The following is a 17,676-nucleotide window of genomic DNA, read 5'->3' on the forward strand; positions in this document are numbered from 1 at the left end:
TCTCTCTGAGAGTATATAAATATGCATATTCAAATGTTCAAATTGTTACATTTCTGACAAATCGCCCGAAGATGCTGGATGTAATTACAAGTGAAACGTCGTACTCATTCTAAATGTTGTGGATTCACTCTTCAAACACACCGGTGTGGGCTGAAGAAGTAACTAATTGGCGTTCTGTCAACGTGACACATTTTTTATTGATTGGCTGTGTCAGGTGGTGGAAGGTTGCGACGCATTTATACTTACGCGATCTAACTCAAAAACCTTTATTACATTAAAATTATAAATGGTTTCATAATTATTGGTCAGATGATCCTCACAATCAGGCAGGCGTGGGGAGGTCCACCGCCAACAGTGGACTGGCCAACAGGCTCTACATTGACATATTACACATGGAATCTATTAAAATAAAACGTGTAACATCTCTTTATTGCATTTTACTCAGAAGTCCATGTGTTTTCCTGGACAAATGTGCATGGGGTAGTTACCCATCTTTTGCTGTCTGCCCTGAACCAGTGGTTGCAAATTCCATGTTCCTATGGCGTGGGCCCAGTGATATGTTTCGAGTGTCGTTTCTTTAGGCAAGCTTCACTTGAGGTCTCAAGCCTCATTATCAGGCTCGTCTTGCATTGCAATGTTTGACAAGTCCTTTTGTAAAGGAGCGTATTTCATGGGTGGAATGAGCTCAGATTACCAACGAAAAAACATGAGGGAATAACATTTAAATATCCTCACAAGTGGGCCTATTTGCTGAATTGACGTCTGCTGACCATTTTGGATGCCAGCGAGTTTCTTAAATTATTTTTTTTTCTTTCTCGAAAATCTGCACGATCCACCAAGGCCCTTTGCCTCCCAGAGAGCCTGTTCACAGCTGCAGACCGCCACCACAGCCGGCGTAAATACCTCGCGCGTTTAGAGAACAATGTGTGGTATTGTTTTTGTAGCGCGGTGCAGGTATACTGTGATAGTCGTTTACAGCCCCGTGTCAAACCACTGCTTCCCATGCTGTGTCGGTCATGGCTGTTGTTTGACCATATTTCACCCCGCGGTGGTCTGTGTGAGTTGGCGAAGGGCGGCACTGGAGATGTCGTTCAGATGCTACCCGCCGCCGATGTTCGAATTAAACTTTGGGTGCGCAAACCACTGCGCCGCCGCTCTACGCAATGCGGTCGTTTCGAGACATTTGCTAATTTCAAATGTTCGTGACGGGAAAAAAGGCCGTCGAGACGGGCATCCTTTTGCGAGAGAGTAGACATTAGAGTGCGAGATAAAACATCGGGGATGGTCTCCCAAGCGGCCAGGAGCCCAACTAACGCTTGCCAATTCGCGCGCGGGAAACGCTGTTTGGCGGCGTGCGAGTGACGCTCCCGCCGTTGTCGCAGTATTACTACAGCATCAAGGACATCAGCATCGGTGGGCGCTGCGTGTGTCACGGCCACGCCGACACCTGCAGAGCCAGGAACCCGCACAACCCCTACCTGTGAGTACAGCTGCTGCCGACGCTTCCCATCGCGCGCTCACTTAAGGGGGGAGGGCGGGCGCACCTGCGTCTGACACGAGATTCCTTCATTAAAAACACGAACGTTGACTTTTTTGTTTTGACGTTCACGAGACGAAGGATCCGCGTCACGTTGGATTGCAGCCCACGGAAGCGGATGTCACAGAGCTACCTCTGAGATCCCTTCTTCAAGTGACCTCTGGTCCAGGCACTATTCCCCAGAGTGTGAATATAGTCATTTGTGAAGTGCAGAACAACATTTTACGCGATGGCTTTTTGCGTGCATTCATTGGTCATCCTCGCAGTCTGGAATGCTCTTCCTTCCAATATTAAGAAGCCACTGGAGCACTTCTAAATCTCAATTAAAAACTAATTTCTTTAGAACTCCTTTTCGTGTTCAGTTTATTTTCCTTCCCCCGCTCATCCGATTAGAACGGTTGGCCACGTACGGTGCGAAAGAAGTTCAACGCACACATCTTGGTAACCGTGCTGAGACCATCGAGCCGCTTGCACTTGAGCCACCCGGGTTAATCACAGGCAGCGGCTCAGACCTGGATTCAAACCCAGGTCCTCGGATGTTCCGGGTGAGCGCTGTCAGCAGCGCTCCACCTGACCACCCCGACTAAAACATAACTTTAAAGCCACTCTTCGGTGCGCTCTCGTGACATCACTGCCGTTGGCGTATCAACGTGACGTGTTTTTTTGCAAGAATAAACAAAAAGTTTTATGGTGACGTGACCAGATTGCCTACTTAGAAGTAACTTTAAAGTATCTCTTGCTGTGATCGAACACGGCGGTCACTTATACAAGCGCTGTCCAGGAAAATACCTGCTTAGCTTCCGAGATCCGACAAGGCCAGGTGCATTCCAGGTGATATGGTCATAGAACTTATGCTGACTGCTTATACTGATTCCCACCATAGAAATATGGAATTTCCACCCACAGGCTCATAACCACTCAATGGAGATGAGATCCGTGCGATGCTCTTTGCACGGAAGTTCACTTTTGTTTGACTTTCTTTAGCCCAGCATTCTGCATTCCAGGAACTGCCCACACCAGCGGCGCAAATTGTGGTGCTCACCCCGGGAGGGGGAGGGAACTAAATCAGGAGTTGCTCCCGTTGTTTGTTTCCTCCGTAGACTGCGCTGCGAGTGCCAGCACAACACGTGTGGGCAGTCGTGTGAAACCTGCTGCCCCGGCTTCCACCAGAAGCCCTGGAGACCGGCCACCGTCGACAGCGCCAACGAGTGTGAACGTACGTAGTGCCGCCGCCGCCGCTGCCACCACGTGGGGTGTGTTGACACTCGTCGGCGCATAGTAGGAGGGCTTTCGCGACCAATGTTATTCGTCATGAAGGTGTTTTTTTTTTCGTGTTACATCGCGTAAATGTAAATGAGTCGTTAAACCCGCCACCACCACCCGACGCAGCCAATTAGTAAGGTTTGTCACGTAAACAAAATGTGCCAATTGGTTACAACTTCAGCACACCGGTGGGCTTAACAACACATTTATATTTACGCGATATAACCCGAAAAGAAAAAACAACAACTTTATAACGTTAAATGTCGATTTAAAGCTTTCGTGACTGCAGGGATTCATCTTCTTGGTTCTTTCGGTAAAGTCACGTAGAAGGGAAATAATAAAATAATAAAAATAAAACATAATAAAATAATTCTCACGACGTTTTGGCCACAACGCAAGCAGCCGTCCTCAGGTGAAGAACAGGTCTGTCGGAAAGACAGCGTCTGAATGGACGCTGTCTTTCTGTCTTTCCGACAGACCTGTTCTTCACCTGAGGACGGCTGCTTGCGTTGTGGCCAAAACATTGTGAGAATTATTTTATTATGTTTTATTTTTATTATTTTATTATTTCCATTCTACGTGACTTTACCGAAAGAACCAAGAAGAACTTTATAACGGTTCCACTGTTCAAGCCCTCCCTGCGTGGTCCAGAGGAGAACGCCCGGTCGTTTTTTCTCCATCTCAAAACCTGAGCCAGCCGCTGCTGACGTCACACGCTCATCGTTTTAGTCTGACGAAAATTACATTATTAATCCCCAACCTCCGCCACCACCCGTGAGCCTGTTTTGCCCGGAGCCAGATTCGGACGTCCTTGTGGCGAGGCCGGATTTCACCATTGGGTTCCGGCTCTGCTTGGCAAATATCCAGCGGATAACGACGACCCCTGTATACCGTGAGGGCCCCTCACTGGTGCAGCTCTGGTGGGCCGGTGGAAAAGGGGCATTTCTAATCTCCCTCTTGGCAACGTGCACGGGTGGCTCCGACGTCAGAGCGCTGCTGAGCAGGCACTGCTGGTATCCTGGGTTCGATTGCGGACAGCTGGCTTTGATTAAACCTGGGTTGTCAATTGCAGTGAGTTTGTGATTTGCGAAAAGGTCAGAAACATGAACATCTAGAGAAAATGACAGTTTACGCCATCATGGACAAATACTGTCCTCCGTGTGGGTGGTTAACCCTTTCCCATTCCGATGACTAAAATGAAATAACTTTTATCGGCACCGAGGCTCCCACAAGGCCATGCGGGAGGGCGTGTGGCACAGTTTGGCGTCAGCTATCGTAGAGTGCGGTCGTGTCGCTACTCTTCTCTGCGGTGATTACAATGTCTTTAAATACAACGGCGCTCCGCCTCCCGAATAAAATTAACGCTGAACCGCTTGTGCGTTCCGAAATTCAGCGGTGAATGGGACCCACCCTTCAACTTGCAGATAATCAGTCAGGGTAGATATGTCATGGCCAGGTATGTGATATTGTACTGTAATAGGTTTATTTTTCTACTGAATATCAAATCTAGGATCTCAGCCGTTGACCCAAAATGCTTTATCGGCACCACCCCGGGTAGCAAATGCCATCAATTATTTTCTTAAACAATTGTATCTCTACACTACAATTATATCTGATGGCAGGAATAGCATGGTAGCAGTTTACGAGAAAATTGTCATTCATTGGTACCATCATATGTCTGAGAGAGAATATCGTTTCGGGGGGAGAGAAAAAAAAACGGACGAATCCATGGAATATAAAAATAAATAGGAAATGTATTTCTAAAACAGATGGTGTATACACTCAACCTTCTGACCATGATGAACACTGCCCATGGTGGATGCTGCGGAAGAATTTTCCACCCCATGTGTCGTGTGGGCTAAATTATGAGTCCCCGTAGCGCTGTGCTACCGCCTAGCAAAGCAGCCCAGTAGGGAATACGCTGACCGTTAGGCGACATTCCGAGTTCCACTCACAAGCGCATAGTGACGCATAGCGGTTGTGAGTGGATGACCCCTTTTTGTTGATCCGCCGTTGGACGAGAGCCCCTCGCGCCGCACCGTGCGGTCCACAATAATTACTTGGCCATACTCTCACCATGCTGGTCAGTAGGGGTTGGTGAAAGTGGGGAGCCTAGAAAAACAGTACAACAATGGATCTTGCTGCACTGACTTCATAGCCTCGCAACAGCCGACGCCTGTTTGTGCATGGTGGTTGCCCATCCAAGCACTATCCAGGCTAAACCCTCATTAGCTTCTGAGATCTGATGAGAAGTGCATTTCAGGTGATTTGGTCATCGGCACTAGAGGGCGTGTAAGCTTGGAGGTATAAGCTCGGGTTCTGAAGGTATAGCCATTATTTTGCTAAAGTGTACGTACGTATGTTGAACATCTTTCGCGCCGTATGTAACCAACCGGGCTTATTGGAAGTGCGGTGGAAGGACGGCAAACTAAACACAAAAAGCAGTTCTGAAGAAATGAGTCTTCAATCTAGATTTAAAAGTGCACGGCTCCATTGGCTTTCAGAATCAGAATCAGAAAGGGTTTTATTCGCCATGAAAGTTCGCACAGACAGGTGCATGCATTCAACATTTAGGAATCTTAAATCTTAAATAAGTGGTTTACAAGTCTAACTATACTAAAGGTACAAGTCTAACTAATAATAAGGAGCTAAAGTATGTAAAAATTGAATAAAATAAAATCTAAAATATACAATAGCTATAATATACAATATAAAATTACAAAAATGCAAATAGGGTAACAGTGCAAATATGGCAGGGTGTCATTGTGCAGATATTGTGTTAAAGTCAGTTTGAGCGTTAAAGTCAGTTTGAGCCCCTGGCTTTGTTGAAGAGGCCAGCAGCGGATGGGAAGAAACTGTTTTTGTGGCGTGAGGTTTTGGTCCTGATGGACCGCAGCCTTCTGCCGGAGGGGAAGTAGCTGGAACAGAGAGTGTCCAGGGTGGGAGGAGTCGGCCACAATCTCCCTCGCTCGCCTCAGGGTCCTCGAGGTGTACAGGTCCTCGAGGGTAGGCAGATTGCAGCCTATCACCTTCTCAGCAGTGCGGATGATACGCTGCAGTCTGCCCTAATATGACACTGGTAGAGTGCTTCAGTTGCAATCAGGAAGGGCGTTCCTCCAAATCCCGGTTGAAGGTTGACTCCAGCCCATCGTCCCTCCGCGCTCGATAAATGAGCAAATCAACGGTGGTTGATTTTTTGTAAAAAAAAAAAACGTGGAATTGTCCCCCACCGTCTGCAGGGCTTACGACAGAGATGCGCCTCGCCCGACTGGTTGAACCACGGCGGGGGGGGGGGGCCCGGCACGTTGTGAGTGCGTGCGTGTTGTCTGCCTGCAGCGACCGCCGTGTAAAATGCACATCCCACATTTGTCCCCACATGACCGCCCCCCCCTCCTCCTCGCACCACACCGCACCCCCGCCACCCTTTTCGATAACCCTTGGCTGCCCTGCTTGTTTATGGTGCGCGACAGTGCTGAATCAGTGGACTCGGGAATTGGGCCAGGCTGGGCGGGGAATAATGCGTTGCACATTTATGTATGAACTCATGCAGTGTCCACCATGAAAAAAAACAGCCCTTGTCTCTGCATCTGCTGCATTTGCACCCCCGCCCCCCTGCCTAAGGCAAGCAAACGTCCTCGTTTGGCGCGGACAGACGCGATTCAGAAAGTCTGTCCCGGCATCCCGGATGTTGTCCACGGTTTAAGAATATTTCCTGGCCTCGTCCTTGATTCACGACGTGAGCAAAGCGTGGGCTACTCTGGCCGAGGAGTGGGTTGGGTTGGCCGGTCGAGGACTGAGCGGGGCCTGTGAGCAGGAGGTGGGGCTCCGATGTTGGGGAGAGGTGAGGAGGAGGCCGCTCCCTGTGTGGGCGGGGTGAGTGGTTGATTGCCACGGTGGCTAGGAGATGTTAACTCCCTCGCCTGGTATGCAGGAGGGCGTGGGTTTGATCCCCACCCTGACGCCTGCTGTATATTGGGAGTTTGCGTGTCTCTCTCCCTGTGGTTGTGTGGATTTTTTTCCGGGTCCTCCGGTTTGTTCCTCCACATTTAGAATAATGTGTTTTAGAGTATTTGGCTGCGAGATATGTCCCCTTGACAAGCCACTTCGTTAAGCTATTATTTGTGGCCAGATCGCTTCTGAAAAAGAGCTGTACAGCTCAGTGGGCCTAAGGACCTGGCGAAATAAAAAAAAATGTAGTTTTATAAAGTGGGCACGGCGATGCAAATGTGGGCGGGGCTGACAGAAGGAGGGGCTGCCAACTCGCCATGTGTCCAGGTTGACCTTCCCAGAAATGTGTCGCTTTTAGCTACCAAGCGCCAAGCCACGAACCTCAGCTTGATGGCCCCATTCAAAAGGATTTCTTCACAGGGCCACAGTCTGCGCTGTCCGAGAGGCAAATGTGTCACTGGCGTTTCTGATCAAGGGCAACCTCGGCCACTCGGGGTTCATCCTAACGTCCGTGTCGCAATCGATGTTGGCGCTTGTGCATCGCTGTATGTTGAACTTCTTTGGTACTGTACCTAGACAACCATGCTAATCGGAGGTGCAGTCCACCACTGCACCTCCAGGGTCCTATTCTTACAGCCTCCCACTGTCTGGTCTTCGCTTGCCAACCTGTGGGTGCCACTCTAATGCCCGTGCCCATGCCCTGTATCCGGCCCTCCTCCATTCAGAAACTATAGCCCCACTCATCACAAACCTTCCCACCCCCGCCCCGTTCCGTAGTACATCTGCGACCGCTTTCTTGCCACGAATCATTTCGGATGCGCCCAAGTTGAATTAATTAAAACTCCTGTTCCAAATTCGCTCATTTGTGGTGAAAGAAAAAAAAAACATGGTCATGCCGAGATGCAGTTTTCAGTTGGCGACATTTGCCATGGCTTGGACGACGTGCCGGATGCTGTTCGTTAATTTTAAAACATCCGCTTCAACCGAAACGGTTATCAGCAGCTGTTTGGCCAGCACGACCGCTTTCTTGTCGGTTCATGTGTTCATGAACCGAACTGGAGGCCAGGATAGGCCTTTTTTTTTTCTTCCAATCGGCGGATTTAGACCAATTGGCAGGTCGGTCTGGATTGCAATCCACGCAATTTAAAAACAGACGGGATTATAATGATGGTAGCAGATGAACATTCCTCATGTTGTAGTAGTCATGCACAAGATTAAGTTGTCTTTTTCAGAAGACGATTTTTCTGCAAATGCTTTCATCTGACATTAAATAATAAAATAACGTCGACATTCTTACGTGAGAAAGCCTTCCCGAAATGTGAACCCGAAACTTGACGTAGTGTGAACTTAAAGCAAAATTACCGATTGATTTAAACGTGCTGCCAATGTATTAAAATCGTGATGGGGCCCGGAGTCAAAGTGAGTGTGGAACTTCACAAGTCGCGTGTTTTTTTTACCGCGCTTTGTTTAGGCAGCCCACCAACTTTCCCAGGAAAGGCTGCAGGAATGTCATTATTGACTCTGATAGCGGTTCAAATGTGCTCTCGCTTCTGGATTGGGGCACACTTAAGCCTCGATGTGCCCATTGCAGACGGCGCTGCAGCCGTGTGACCCAACCATCGACTTCATTGCAGGCTCCGTAAGCCACGGAACGCAGATCCTACGCTAGACCCCATCAGAGCCCATGCCCCTTAAACGTTTTAGAATTAGAGAAGGGCCGGAGGCTCTGTGATTAGATCGATCAGATCACGGAGCCGGCACTGTTGAGATCCTGGGTTCAAATGTGAGTTTCAACCACCTGTGATGAAACTGGGTTCTCGCGTGTGATGAGGCGATGATCTCAGCCCTGTCACGAAGAGTGTGGGATTTATTCGATAATATAATCAAAGCAAAGTTTAACTTAACGCGCAATATTTACCCATTGGCTTTACAGATCAAAATAGAATTTGATTAATGGATGCAAATCTTGAACCAGTTTCAGCTTCGCTGATTCACATCAGCAGGGTGTGGTTTGTTAAACAAACATTGGTGAGCAATCCCCTCGTCTTCGCCATAAAAAAAGGCAGATTCATTGCAGTCGCGCTGGTCAAAGGTGGACTTTGTCGCACAGGCCAGCGAATCGGCGACTTGAGTTGCAGAAGGGCCGCCACTCACTTGTTCTGTTTGCGGACACATTTGAGATGTGCGCTGTTCGCCGCCGCTTAAAATTGTCTTGGGCTCTTTAACGTCCCATCGACCCCCGCAGGGATCAGCGGAGGGAGGAGGGGGGCAGCTGCTGGACTGCGCACCCATCGTTGGTGCAGTGCAGTGCCAGCGCACTCGGCACTAAGCTATTCAGCTGCTCGGCAAAAGTAAAAAAATGTAAGACTTTTTTTATTAATTTGTTTACCGTGTGCTGGATGGGAAGGAAAAACAAAATCCCCGTGAATTTTAATTTTCAGAGTAAATGTTGGCATCGGTGGCCAGCGTTCGCTTTCCCAGGCCCCCCACCACCCTCCTTTCCGCAGCGAGAGCACAGAAATTGCTCGTCTATTCCCACAACATTCGACGTGACTTATCCTTCCCCCGCAGCTGCGATCAGCGCGGTCTGGCCACGTACGACACGAAAGAAGTTCAACAAACGTACATATTATCTGAACCGTTCCTGGGCCTCATGTACATACTCCGCTACGGGAGCCACGGGGCGTCCGCGTCGTCTTTGTTCCGCTCCGTCGCAGACGACGAGCGGCGGTGGACGCACGGACGCCTTGCTCCTTCCTGCCGCTTTGATCCCATCTCTCGCCCTCCAGATTATTTCTCGTTTTTTTACGCCAGATCGTTCGCACAGAGACGATCGCATGCGTGAGGCATTCGCCAGCATAGAGACAGTGGCGAGCCATTAAATTGCAGCACAGCAACTGGGTTCGTGACCTGCCTGTATCGATGGCCGGGGGTATCATCCCGTCCTTTAGAAGAATCGTCTTCAGGAAGTTCATTTTCATCTCGCTTACAAAAAAACACCTAAAAAGGAATGTAGCCATCGCCCTAAGTGGGGCGTTCCTCCGATCCAGAGCCTCGCGAGCTCACGGATGCGATCATTCACACTGATGGAAATTCCACATTCCCATGGCATGTGCCAGTCCCCTGCCCATTGTGTACGTATACTGGTACACCCACAAGTGCAGTCGCCCTGCAGTCCCAGCAGTGATGGCCTGGAGTGCTTTGAGTCACGCTGCCTGAGTGTCTGGCAGGGGGAAGGAAGCGCTGAGCGATGGTGGCAGCGACCACGCCAGTCCGTGACTGGTGACCTCTCGATCTACACGCGTTGATCAGATGATTTTGCCGCTCGGAAGTTTCCACGCGATAAGCCACTTCGTTGAGCTATCGTTTGTGGCCAGGTCGCTTCAGAAAAAAAGAAGATGAATAGCTCAGTGGGCTTTTATAGCTAGAAAAGAGAAATGTTTACTAGCTATCACGTGATGATCTGCACTGGCTGCCTATCAAATAGAGGATTACGTACAAATTATGCTACGTCGTCTTCAAGAGTGTCCATCAATCCGCTCCGTCCTATCTCGCTGATCAGTACGTACCAACTGCGGCAGACCCAAATCGACTCCGACTACGATCGGCGGCTCGCTTCGACCTAAACCTCGCACGCGACACGGCCAGCGCAGTTTCGGGGTCTCTGGCCAAAAGACCTTGAACACCGCTACCAGCTCATGACCGGGGATCCATCCCTGAGTCTGAGCCAGTTTCGCAACAGACTCAAAATGGTGTTGCGGTTTCAGAGAGCCCACTTCAACGCGTGGTCAATGCGCATTCGTGATGGGCTGGACTCGTATAAGAGTGCACAATAACAAATGTTCTTGCATACCTGGTAAGATAAAGAAATAGTTTAGTTTCATTTGTATCTGTTTTTAAGCGATTTGCTTACCTTTTCGAGTCTTTGTACTCCTGGCGTTTGTATAGTTTGTTGTAACGTTCTGACCTGCGATAAAGAGCTTTATAGCTTATCAGATTCCTCCATTTCAAATAAATATTCTGATCTCTATCGAGCAAAGTCGCATTGAGGCTTAAGAGAAGGGTCCTGAAAATGGGGATGTTTGGCCAATTTCATTTGCAAGTGAGCATTTTTTTACGCACGCCACCAAAAGACGATTGTACACTAAACATACAAAAAAAAGTTCAGATCGTAAGCAATCAAAGTCTTAACATTTATAACGTTTAGAAATTACAACTTGCCAAAAAAATGGCTAAAAATAACGTTTTGTTTATCCAACCAGTGGGAAAACATACCCTCTGTGTTACGGGGGTAGAAAAATGTTCCCTCCGAAATATGTTGACGCACTCCAGAGTCGGAGGTCCCCGTGGAGCGGGCATCACGACGGCTCAAACGGACCTCGGGGGCCTTCCCAGATGCTTTGCACTGAGAAGGCACGGAGCAACTGAGCAGCACGTGTGTTTTGTAAGAATGACCCAATCGCAGATGCAGCATTAAGTGGGGACTGCTCTGGGGTCGCGAGCTCTGTCACCACACACGCGTGTGCACTCGCGTGTGTGCGTGTAATGTAAATGGGGAGTGGGGGTGCAGCGGTTAGCGCGCTGCGCTACGAAACCCGGCGACCCGAGTTCGATTCCCGCTCAAGGCCAACATCGGTGACGATTGTCTGAGCCGCTTCCTGAGCCTCCTCGCAGTCGGTGGCCGTGAGCGAGAATCGAAACCGAGTCGCCGGGTTTTGTAGCGCAGCGCGCTGCTGACCGCCGCACTATACGACCGCTCCCCCCACGCGTGCGTGCATTCGACGAACGTGCACACGTCCGTTTTAATTCTGGCCTCGTCTGCCCGCAGCCTGCAATTGCCACGGCCACTCGGAGGAGTGCGAGTACGAGGCGGAGGTGGAGAGGACGAGAGGGAGCCTGAACGTGCGCGGGGAGCGCGAGGGCGGAGGTCGCTGCCTCAATTGCCGGGTGAGCAACGGCCTCGGCCCATCGCAGCTCCGATGTTGCACCCCCCCCCCCCAACGGCAGAGGCGGCGGCGTGGCAAGAGCACTCGGTTCACAATCAGGAAGGGTTCTGGGTAAACATCCCAGTTGGGGATCGACTCGACCTCTGGTGACCATGATGATGAGGATTTCGTATCGTCAACGAAGAGCAACTATTAGAGTTGAAAGTGATTTGGCCATTCGATTGCCTTGGGAAATTCGGATACACCCTCACGATTACTCAGTCACCCGCTCACTTACCTGCCCAGGAACTCGCCCATCCAGGAACTCACCCGCCCACGAACTCGCCCACACACGAACTCACCCACCTATGAGCACTAGGCCCGTGCCAATGAGAACCTGGGTTAAATCACGTTCATCAAACCGAGTGAGTTTACGTTCTCAATCTAATGCAGTCGTGTTGACGGTCACTCAATTTGTCACTGCCCAGCAGTGAAGCTTGAACCCACGACTCATGTGGAGTAGAGGCAGAGCAGGAGGCACCGGGGGATGGCCCTGCTTACGTGCACCCCAGTGTTGCGTGCCTCTTCTAAAAAATATATATATTTTAATTTACCAGGTAAAGCCCACTGAGCTATATAGATATTTTTCAGAAGCAACCAGGCCACAGATGATGTGGCTTATCACGTGCAAATGTATGGCATCCGTGCACTCATTGACACAAAATTAGAGACCAAAGGGCTTTGGTTTAAACACGATCTTTGAAGTTGGTTAACTCCACGCATTCAAATACTCTAAAACGCATGTTTCTAAATGTGGAGGGAAAAACCCTAAGACCCGGAGAAAAATCCATGCAACTGCGGGGAGAGAGAGACACGCAAACTCCAGCTATATACAGCAGGCATCGTCAGGGTTGGGATCGAACCCACGACCTCCTGCATATTAGGTAAGGTAGCTAACATTTCCTAGCCACGTGCTGCCCCTTCAGGGACCCTCCCTGGTGCCTTTGCCCGGTCGTCGATCTCGTAAGGTCACAACAGCGGAGGCAATTTGAACATCTGTGCATCTGTGGGGAGCCCATTGGCTAAATTGCCCAGGATGCATCCGATCTCACCCCACCTGGAAGCCAAGCCGGCTTTGAGCACGGAGACAGCGCTTGGACGAGTGCCCGCCGCGCACACAAACCCAGGCGCTCCGGGCTGCTGATGGCCCACGTTGTGCTATGCTATACTCCGGTGTCTACGTCCAATGCCCTCTCCCACCTGCACCGGTCGGTGTGGTGACGTATCGTCGAATAACGCCCACGACCCTCACAACGTGGAGGGGCCTTCGTCGAGCGGTGGATTAACAGAGGGCCGTAGATGGCAGAGGCCACTCTATAGGACAATCGTTGTCGACTTCCCAAAGCGGTTCTCGTATTTATCCACCCCTGGGAGACGATGGACTGATGTGCAACTCGTAACCCGATGAACCACGAGTTGAGCATTCCGCCACCAACAAATAACAACAACAACAATCATCACAGATTGGTGTGGTCATTTGAACCCGACGACCTCTAGTGGCCCCGGCAACCCGCACGGCCGTGGGGAGTCAGTCCGTCGTCCAGCAGTGAACTGACCAGAGGGCCGTACGCGCGTAGTCTTGCGGGAGGAGGGAATCGGTGTACGATGTCGCTGCCGCTGTGTTGGTGCAGCACGACACGTCCGCATGTAGTCTTGCAGTACGATGTACGATGCCGCTGTGTTGGTGCAGCACAACACGGACGGGGTAAACTGCGAGCGCTGCAAGCCGGGATTCTACCGCCTGGCGGGGGTGCCTCCCACCGCTCAGGACTCGTGCCAGGGTGAGAACCCCCTCCGCCCCCTCCCCTCCATCCCCTCCCCTCCATCTCCCCCGCCCCCTCCATCTCCCCGCCCCCTCCCCTACTCCCCCCCTCGCCACCACCCGTGAACCCGTCCAACGCAACGACGCTTCCTCGGTGGGTGTCCTCACGCGCTTCACTTCCCACCTGAGATCACGCTGCGCTGCGTCGTTGCGTGCGTCGTTGATGCGCCTAAGGTGGTGTGCCGGGCGTAGCAGTCGGCGCGCTGCGCTACGAACCCTGCCGCTCACGGGCCAACATCGGTGACGATTATCTGAACCGGTGCACGGCCTTGCATAGGTCGACTCGAACGAGCACCCGGTGCGGTGTGTCAGCCTCGCCGCTCGGGAGACAAAGGCGGCCGGGCGTGGTGCTGGCCACCCACCCCCTCGTGTGCCGTGCCGGCCTTCGGAGGTGCTGCTCGCGAACGGCAAGAGTCTGTTTAGATCTTTGTCTCTCTCCTGCGCGTGTGCTCACAGCGTGCGACTGCGAGTTGGATCACACGCTGGGCGGCTGCGAGGATCGGAGCGGCTACTGCCTCTGCAGGCCCAACTTCTCCGGAGAGCGGTGCCAGCACTGCGCCCGCGGCTTCCTTGGCTACCCCCACTGCTGGCGTGAGTCTCGGCTCCAACCGGCGTGGTGCCCGTTGGGGCCCGTTGGGGCCGTTGGGGCCCCTTGGGGGCCCGTGCGAGCCATGGGGGCCGTGGGGGCTATGGGGGCTGTGGGGGCCATGGGAGCCGTGGGGGCTGTGGGGGCTGTGTGGGCTGTGGGGGCCATGGGGCCCGTGGGGGCCATGTGGGGATCCTTGAGGGCTGTGGGGGCTGTGGGGGCCGTGAGGGCCGGTGTAAACATTGCGATGTTTACACCTGTGGACAATAACCAGTCGGTGGTCGAGAGGCCAAATAAACCACTACAACGAGTCCAATATTATATTATTATTATTATCTGAAGAGGCACAAAAGCCCATATTTCATGAGTATTATCTATATTGAACTTCTCTCTCACCGTACGGAGCTGATCGCAGGTATCACAACAAACTAAACACTAGAGGCAAAACTAATTAGAATTTAATTATCATTATTAGCTCTGGCCAAGCATCACAAACTCAGGTTCATAGTGCACGAACGGGAGCCACAGCACACAGGGCTTCCCCTGTCTCGGTAAGCACAGTCTGAAGTTCCTATAATGCGGTAGTTGCGTTCCTGAAGTTCCTGAAGAACTCCGCATTGAAATATTGCGTTCTAATAAATAATATGTATTATAGGGTAAAAAGCACAGTCCGCGATAACACGGTGAGATGCGTGCTCAGACCAAACACAGACTGAGGCGCGTTGGTAGTATCTAGAAGCATCCAGCAGCATCCCGCCTTGGGTGATGCTACGCCGAGCCAGCCTTACAACAGATTATTCCTATTCGCGCGACGTAGTTTCATTCATTCAATGACGTTATATCCAATTCGCGTTATAAAAAACACGCATTAAAGGAAAAGTCAGTACTCTCTGTCTACGGCGATTATCGTTATCACTTGGAATGTAGCGGCTAGCAAGCGAGCGAGCGTTGCAGGGAAGAGGCGGCCGCGAGGAATGGGGGCACGGTGTTCAGGGCGAAGCGGTGGGTTGGGGCAGGTCGCCGAGTGGCTCGCAAAGGTTGTCGACAAAGCGGGGAAGAGAAGACCTGAGAGGCAACGTGGTGCGACACTGACAGAGTGGGCCTGCGGATGGGGGAATTGATTGTCGGTGACTGTGCGGCTACGGGAATGAGCGGAAGGGAAGGGAGGCGATGGCGAGACGTGGCGGGCTCGTGTGGAGATTTCTCGAGACTGACTTAATTTATAGAGTCACAAAGATAGTGTTCCTGAAGACGACCGCTTGTGTTGCGATCGAAACGTCGTAGTTTTTTGTTATATTTTTTTATTATTTTCTTTGAACCTATGTACGTGAATTTACCGAAAGACCCAATAACATGAATTCCTGCAGTCACGAAAGCTTTAAGTCAAGATTTTATTTATAGACGTTGCCTCAATCATCTACACTGACATGTTAAAACCAAATGTAAACATACAGCCCTTGCTCACTCCACTGCTGGATGAGGCCTCTGCAGTGTGGGTCATGGGAGTTTATAGCACACTTAAACCACGCTGCTCAGTGCGGGATGGTAAGGGTGGAGAGCATAGCCACGGGAGCATGGAAGTACAGTACAACAGTAGGTTTTGCTGCATTTTCCCTCTGCTCTCCGTGCCGTAGCTTGCAGCCTATAACAACAACGACCGCTGTGCAAAGTTGTGACCCATCCGTGCACAATTCAGATTCAACTCTATATCTTACAAGATCGGTGCATTGTGGATGATTTGGTCATAGGTACTTGCTTTTCCATAATTGCAAATCGCATGAACAAATTAGTCTACCTACGATAATATAAGAAGAGGTTTTTTACCCTTTTTGGCAATAAAATGTGTCAAGATGTTAAAACACCAAACCAGAAACCTTTTGTGTTTGCATGTTCACCGCAAGTATGTGCGGTTAATGCAGACACGATTGCTCGCAAAAGGTTTCTGTTTTGCGTTTTAACATCTTAACACCTGCTTTATTGCCAGAAAGGGTAAAAACTATCCTTATATTTTGATACTGGCAAGAAAGGTCCCGTGTTCTAGCTACGATAATGTTTTTGTTTACATCCGGGTAAAGCCACCACGATTTATCGAGACTCAACAGAGCCCGGTCTCCTGCTCGCGATGTGTTGTTGCCGGGCGTCTATGAAGGAGGGCTTTGTCTCCGCGCGTGTGTGTGTGTGGGTGTCGGGGAGCGATAGTGTAGCGATTAGCGCGATGCGCTATGAACCCGGCGATCTGGTTTCGATTCCCGCTCACGGCCAACACCAGTGACGATTATCTGAACCGGTCCTGGGCCTCCCCTAGGTCGACTCAGCCTCAAATGAGTAATTGGTGCGGTGTGTAGTAAACATCGCCACTGGGGAGACAAAGGCGGTCGGGCGTGGTGCTGGCCACCCACCCCCTCGTGTACCGTTCTGGCCTTCATAGGTGCTCGCTAACAGCACTTGCCCCTACAGTCTGTCAAGGCTATACGGGGGATCTTTGTCTTTGTCGGTGCGTCGATACAGTAGCTCGCCGCCGAGACCACGACCGTGGACCGGTTAGGCCTTCACTTGCGCTCTGCCCCGAATGTCTCCTGCTTGCTTCTCTCCACAGCTCTCCGGAACACAAGCTTCCCAACGCCGCCACCCGTCGCTCAGCAAGTCGCCCACATCACAGGTACCGAGTCGCGTGCTCTCCGTGCGTCACGCGCCGCAGCTTCGCCGCTTCCCCCCGCGGTGAGGAGCAGCCTCGTCCGTTAAAGTTGCCCGGGGCAGGGTAGCCGGATTCACGATAAATAAATAAAAAGTAAAGGGGCAGCCCTGCAATGGCTTGCTCAACTGCTGGTGGGAGCGTCTCCAAGAGAGGGGGGGGGGCACCTCTAGAGAGCTCCTCTACAGCAGGGCTTGTGGCCTTCTCCTCCACGCTGGGCCAGACGTCTTGGAGGAGTTGGGAGTAACCATGCTTTACCCCACAAAATGATACCTGCCGATCGACTAACTGTGCTGTGAGATGTTAACTCCCTCGCCTGGTGTACAGGAGGTCGTGCGTTCGATTCTGACCTTGACGCCTGCTGTATATTTGGAGTTTGCGTGTCTCTGAAGGAGAAGCAAAACGACTCCCGTGGGATCACAAACGTCTCTCCGCCTGCGCCACCTTTCCCCAAGCGCCCCCTGATTGTCCTCCTCCCCCCCCCACCGCCGCCCTGCCCCTGATCCATCCCGGCGTTGTGCACAGTGAGCTGCGAGTGCTCTGCCGACGGCTCGGACGCGTGCTTCCGGAGCACGGCCACGGGGCACTGCCCGTGCCGGCGCGGCTACACCGGCGTCACGTGCAGCGCGTGTGCGCCCGGGCACCACGGCTACCCTCACTGCCAGGGTGAGAGGGCACGGGGGGGGGGAGGGTGGTGGGAGTGGTGGTGTTCAGAGCAAGCTGAGAGATTACTGAAGAGGGACGATGGCTGGCAATTGGGACTCACGGAGGAGTGGCAGCCCGGGGCAAGGAACACGCCCTGGGGGGGGCGTCCGCCATGGAGACGGAGCAATGGAAAGGGGC

General features: G+C 51.6%; 1 protein-coding gene across 1 annotated transcript in view; it reads left to right on the forward strand.

The window, feature by feature from the left end:
- LOC144724931 (laminin subunit alpha-5-like) overlaps positions 1-17,676 on the forward strand; it is a 218,783-nt gene that overhangs the window by 58,655 nt on the left and 142,452 nt on the right. Inside the window, 7 exon segments of the mRNA XM_078604249.1 lie at positions 1,383-1,480; positions 2,638-2,753; positions 11,577-11,695; positions 13,424-13,514; positions 14,012-14,146; positions 16,738-16,800; positions 17,359-17,499. Coding sequence (XP_078460375.1) covers positions 1,383-1,480; positions 2,638-2,753; positions 11,577-11,695; positions 13,424-13,514; positions 14,012-14,146; positions 16,738-16,800; positions 17,359-17,499 — 763 coding nt within the window.

The sequence above is a fragment of the Lampetra planeri genome, chromosome 22, assembly GCF_965212315.1.
Source record: "Lampetra planeri chromosome 22, kcLamPlan1.2.h2, whole genome shotgun sequence".
NCBI classification, from domain to species: Eukaryota; Metazoa; Chordata; class Hyperoartia; order Petromyzontiformes; family Petromyzontidae; genus Lampetra; species Lampetra planeri.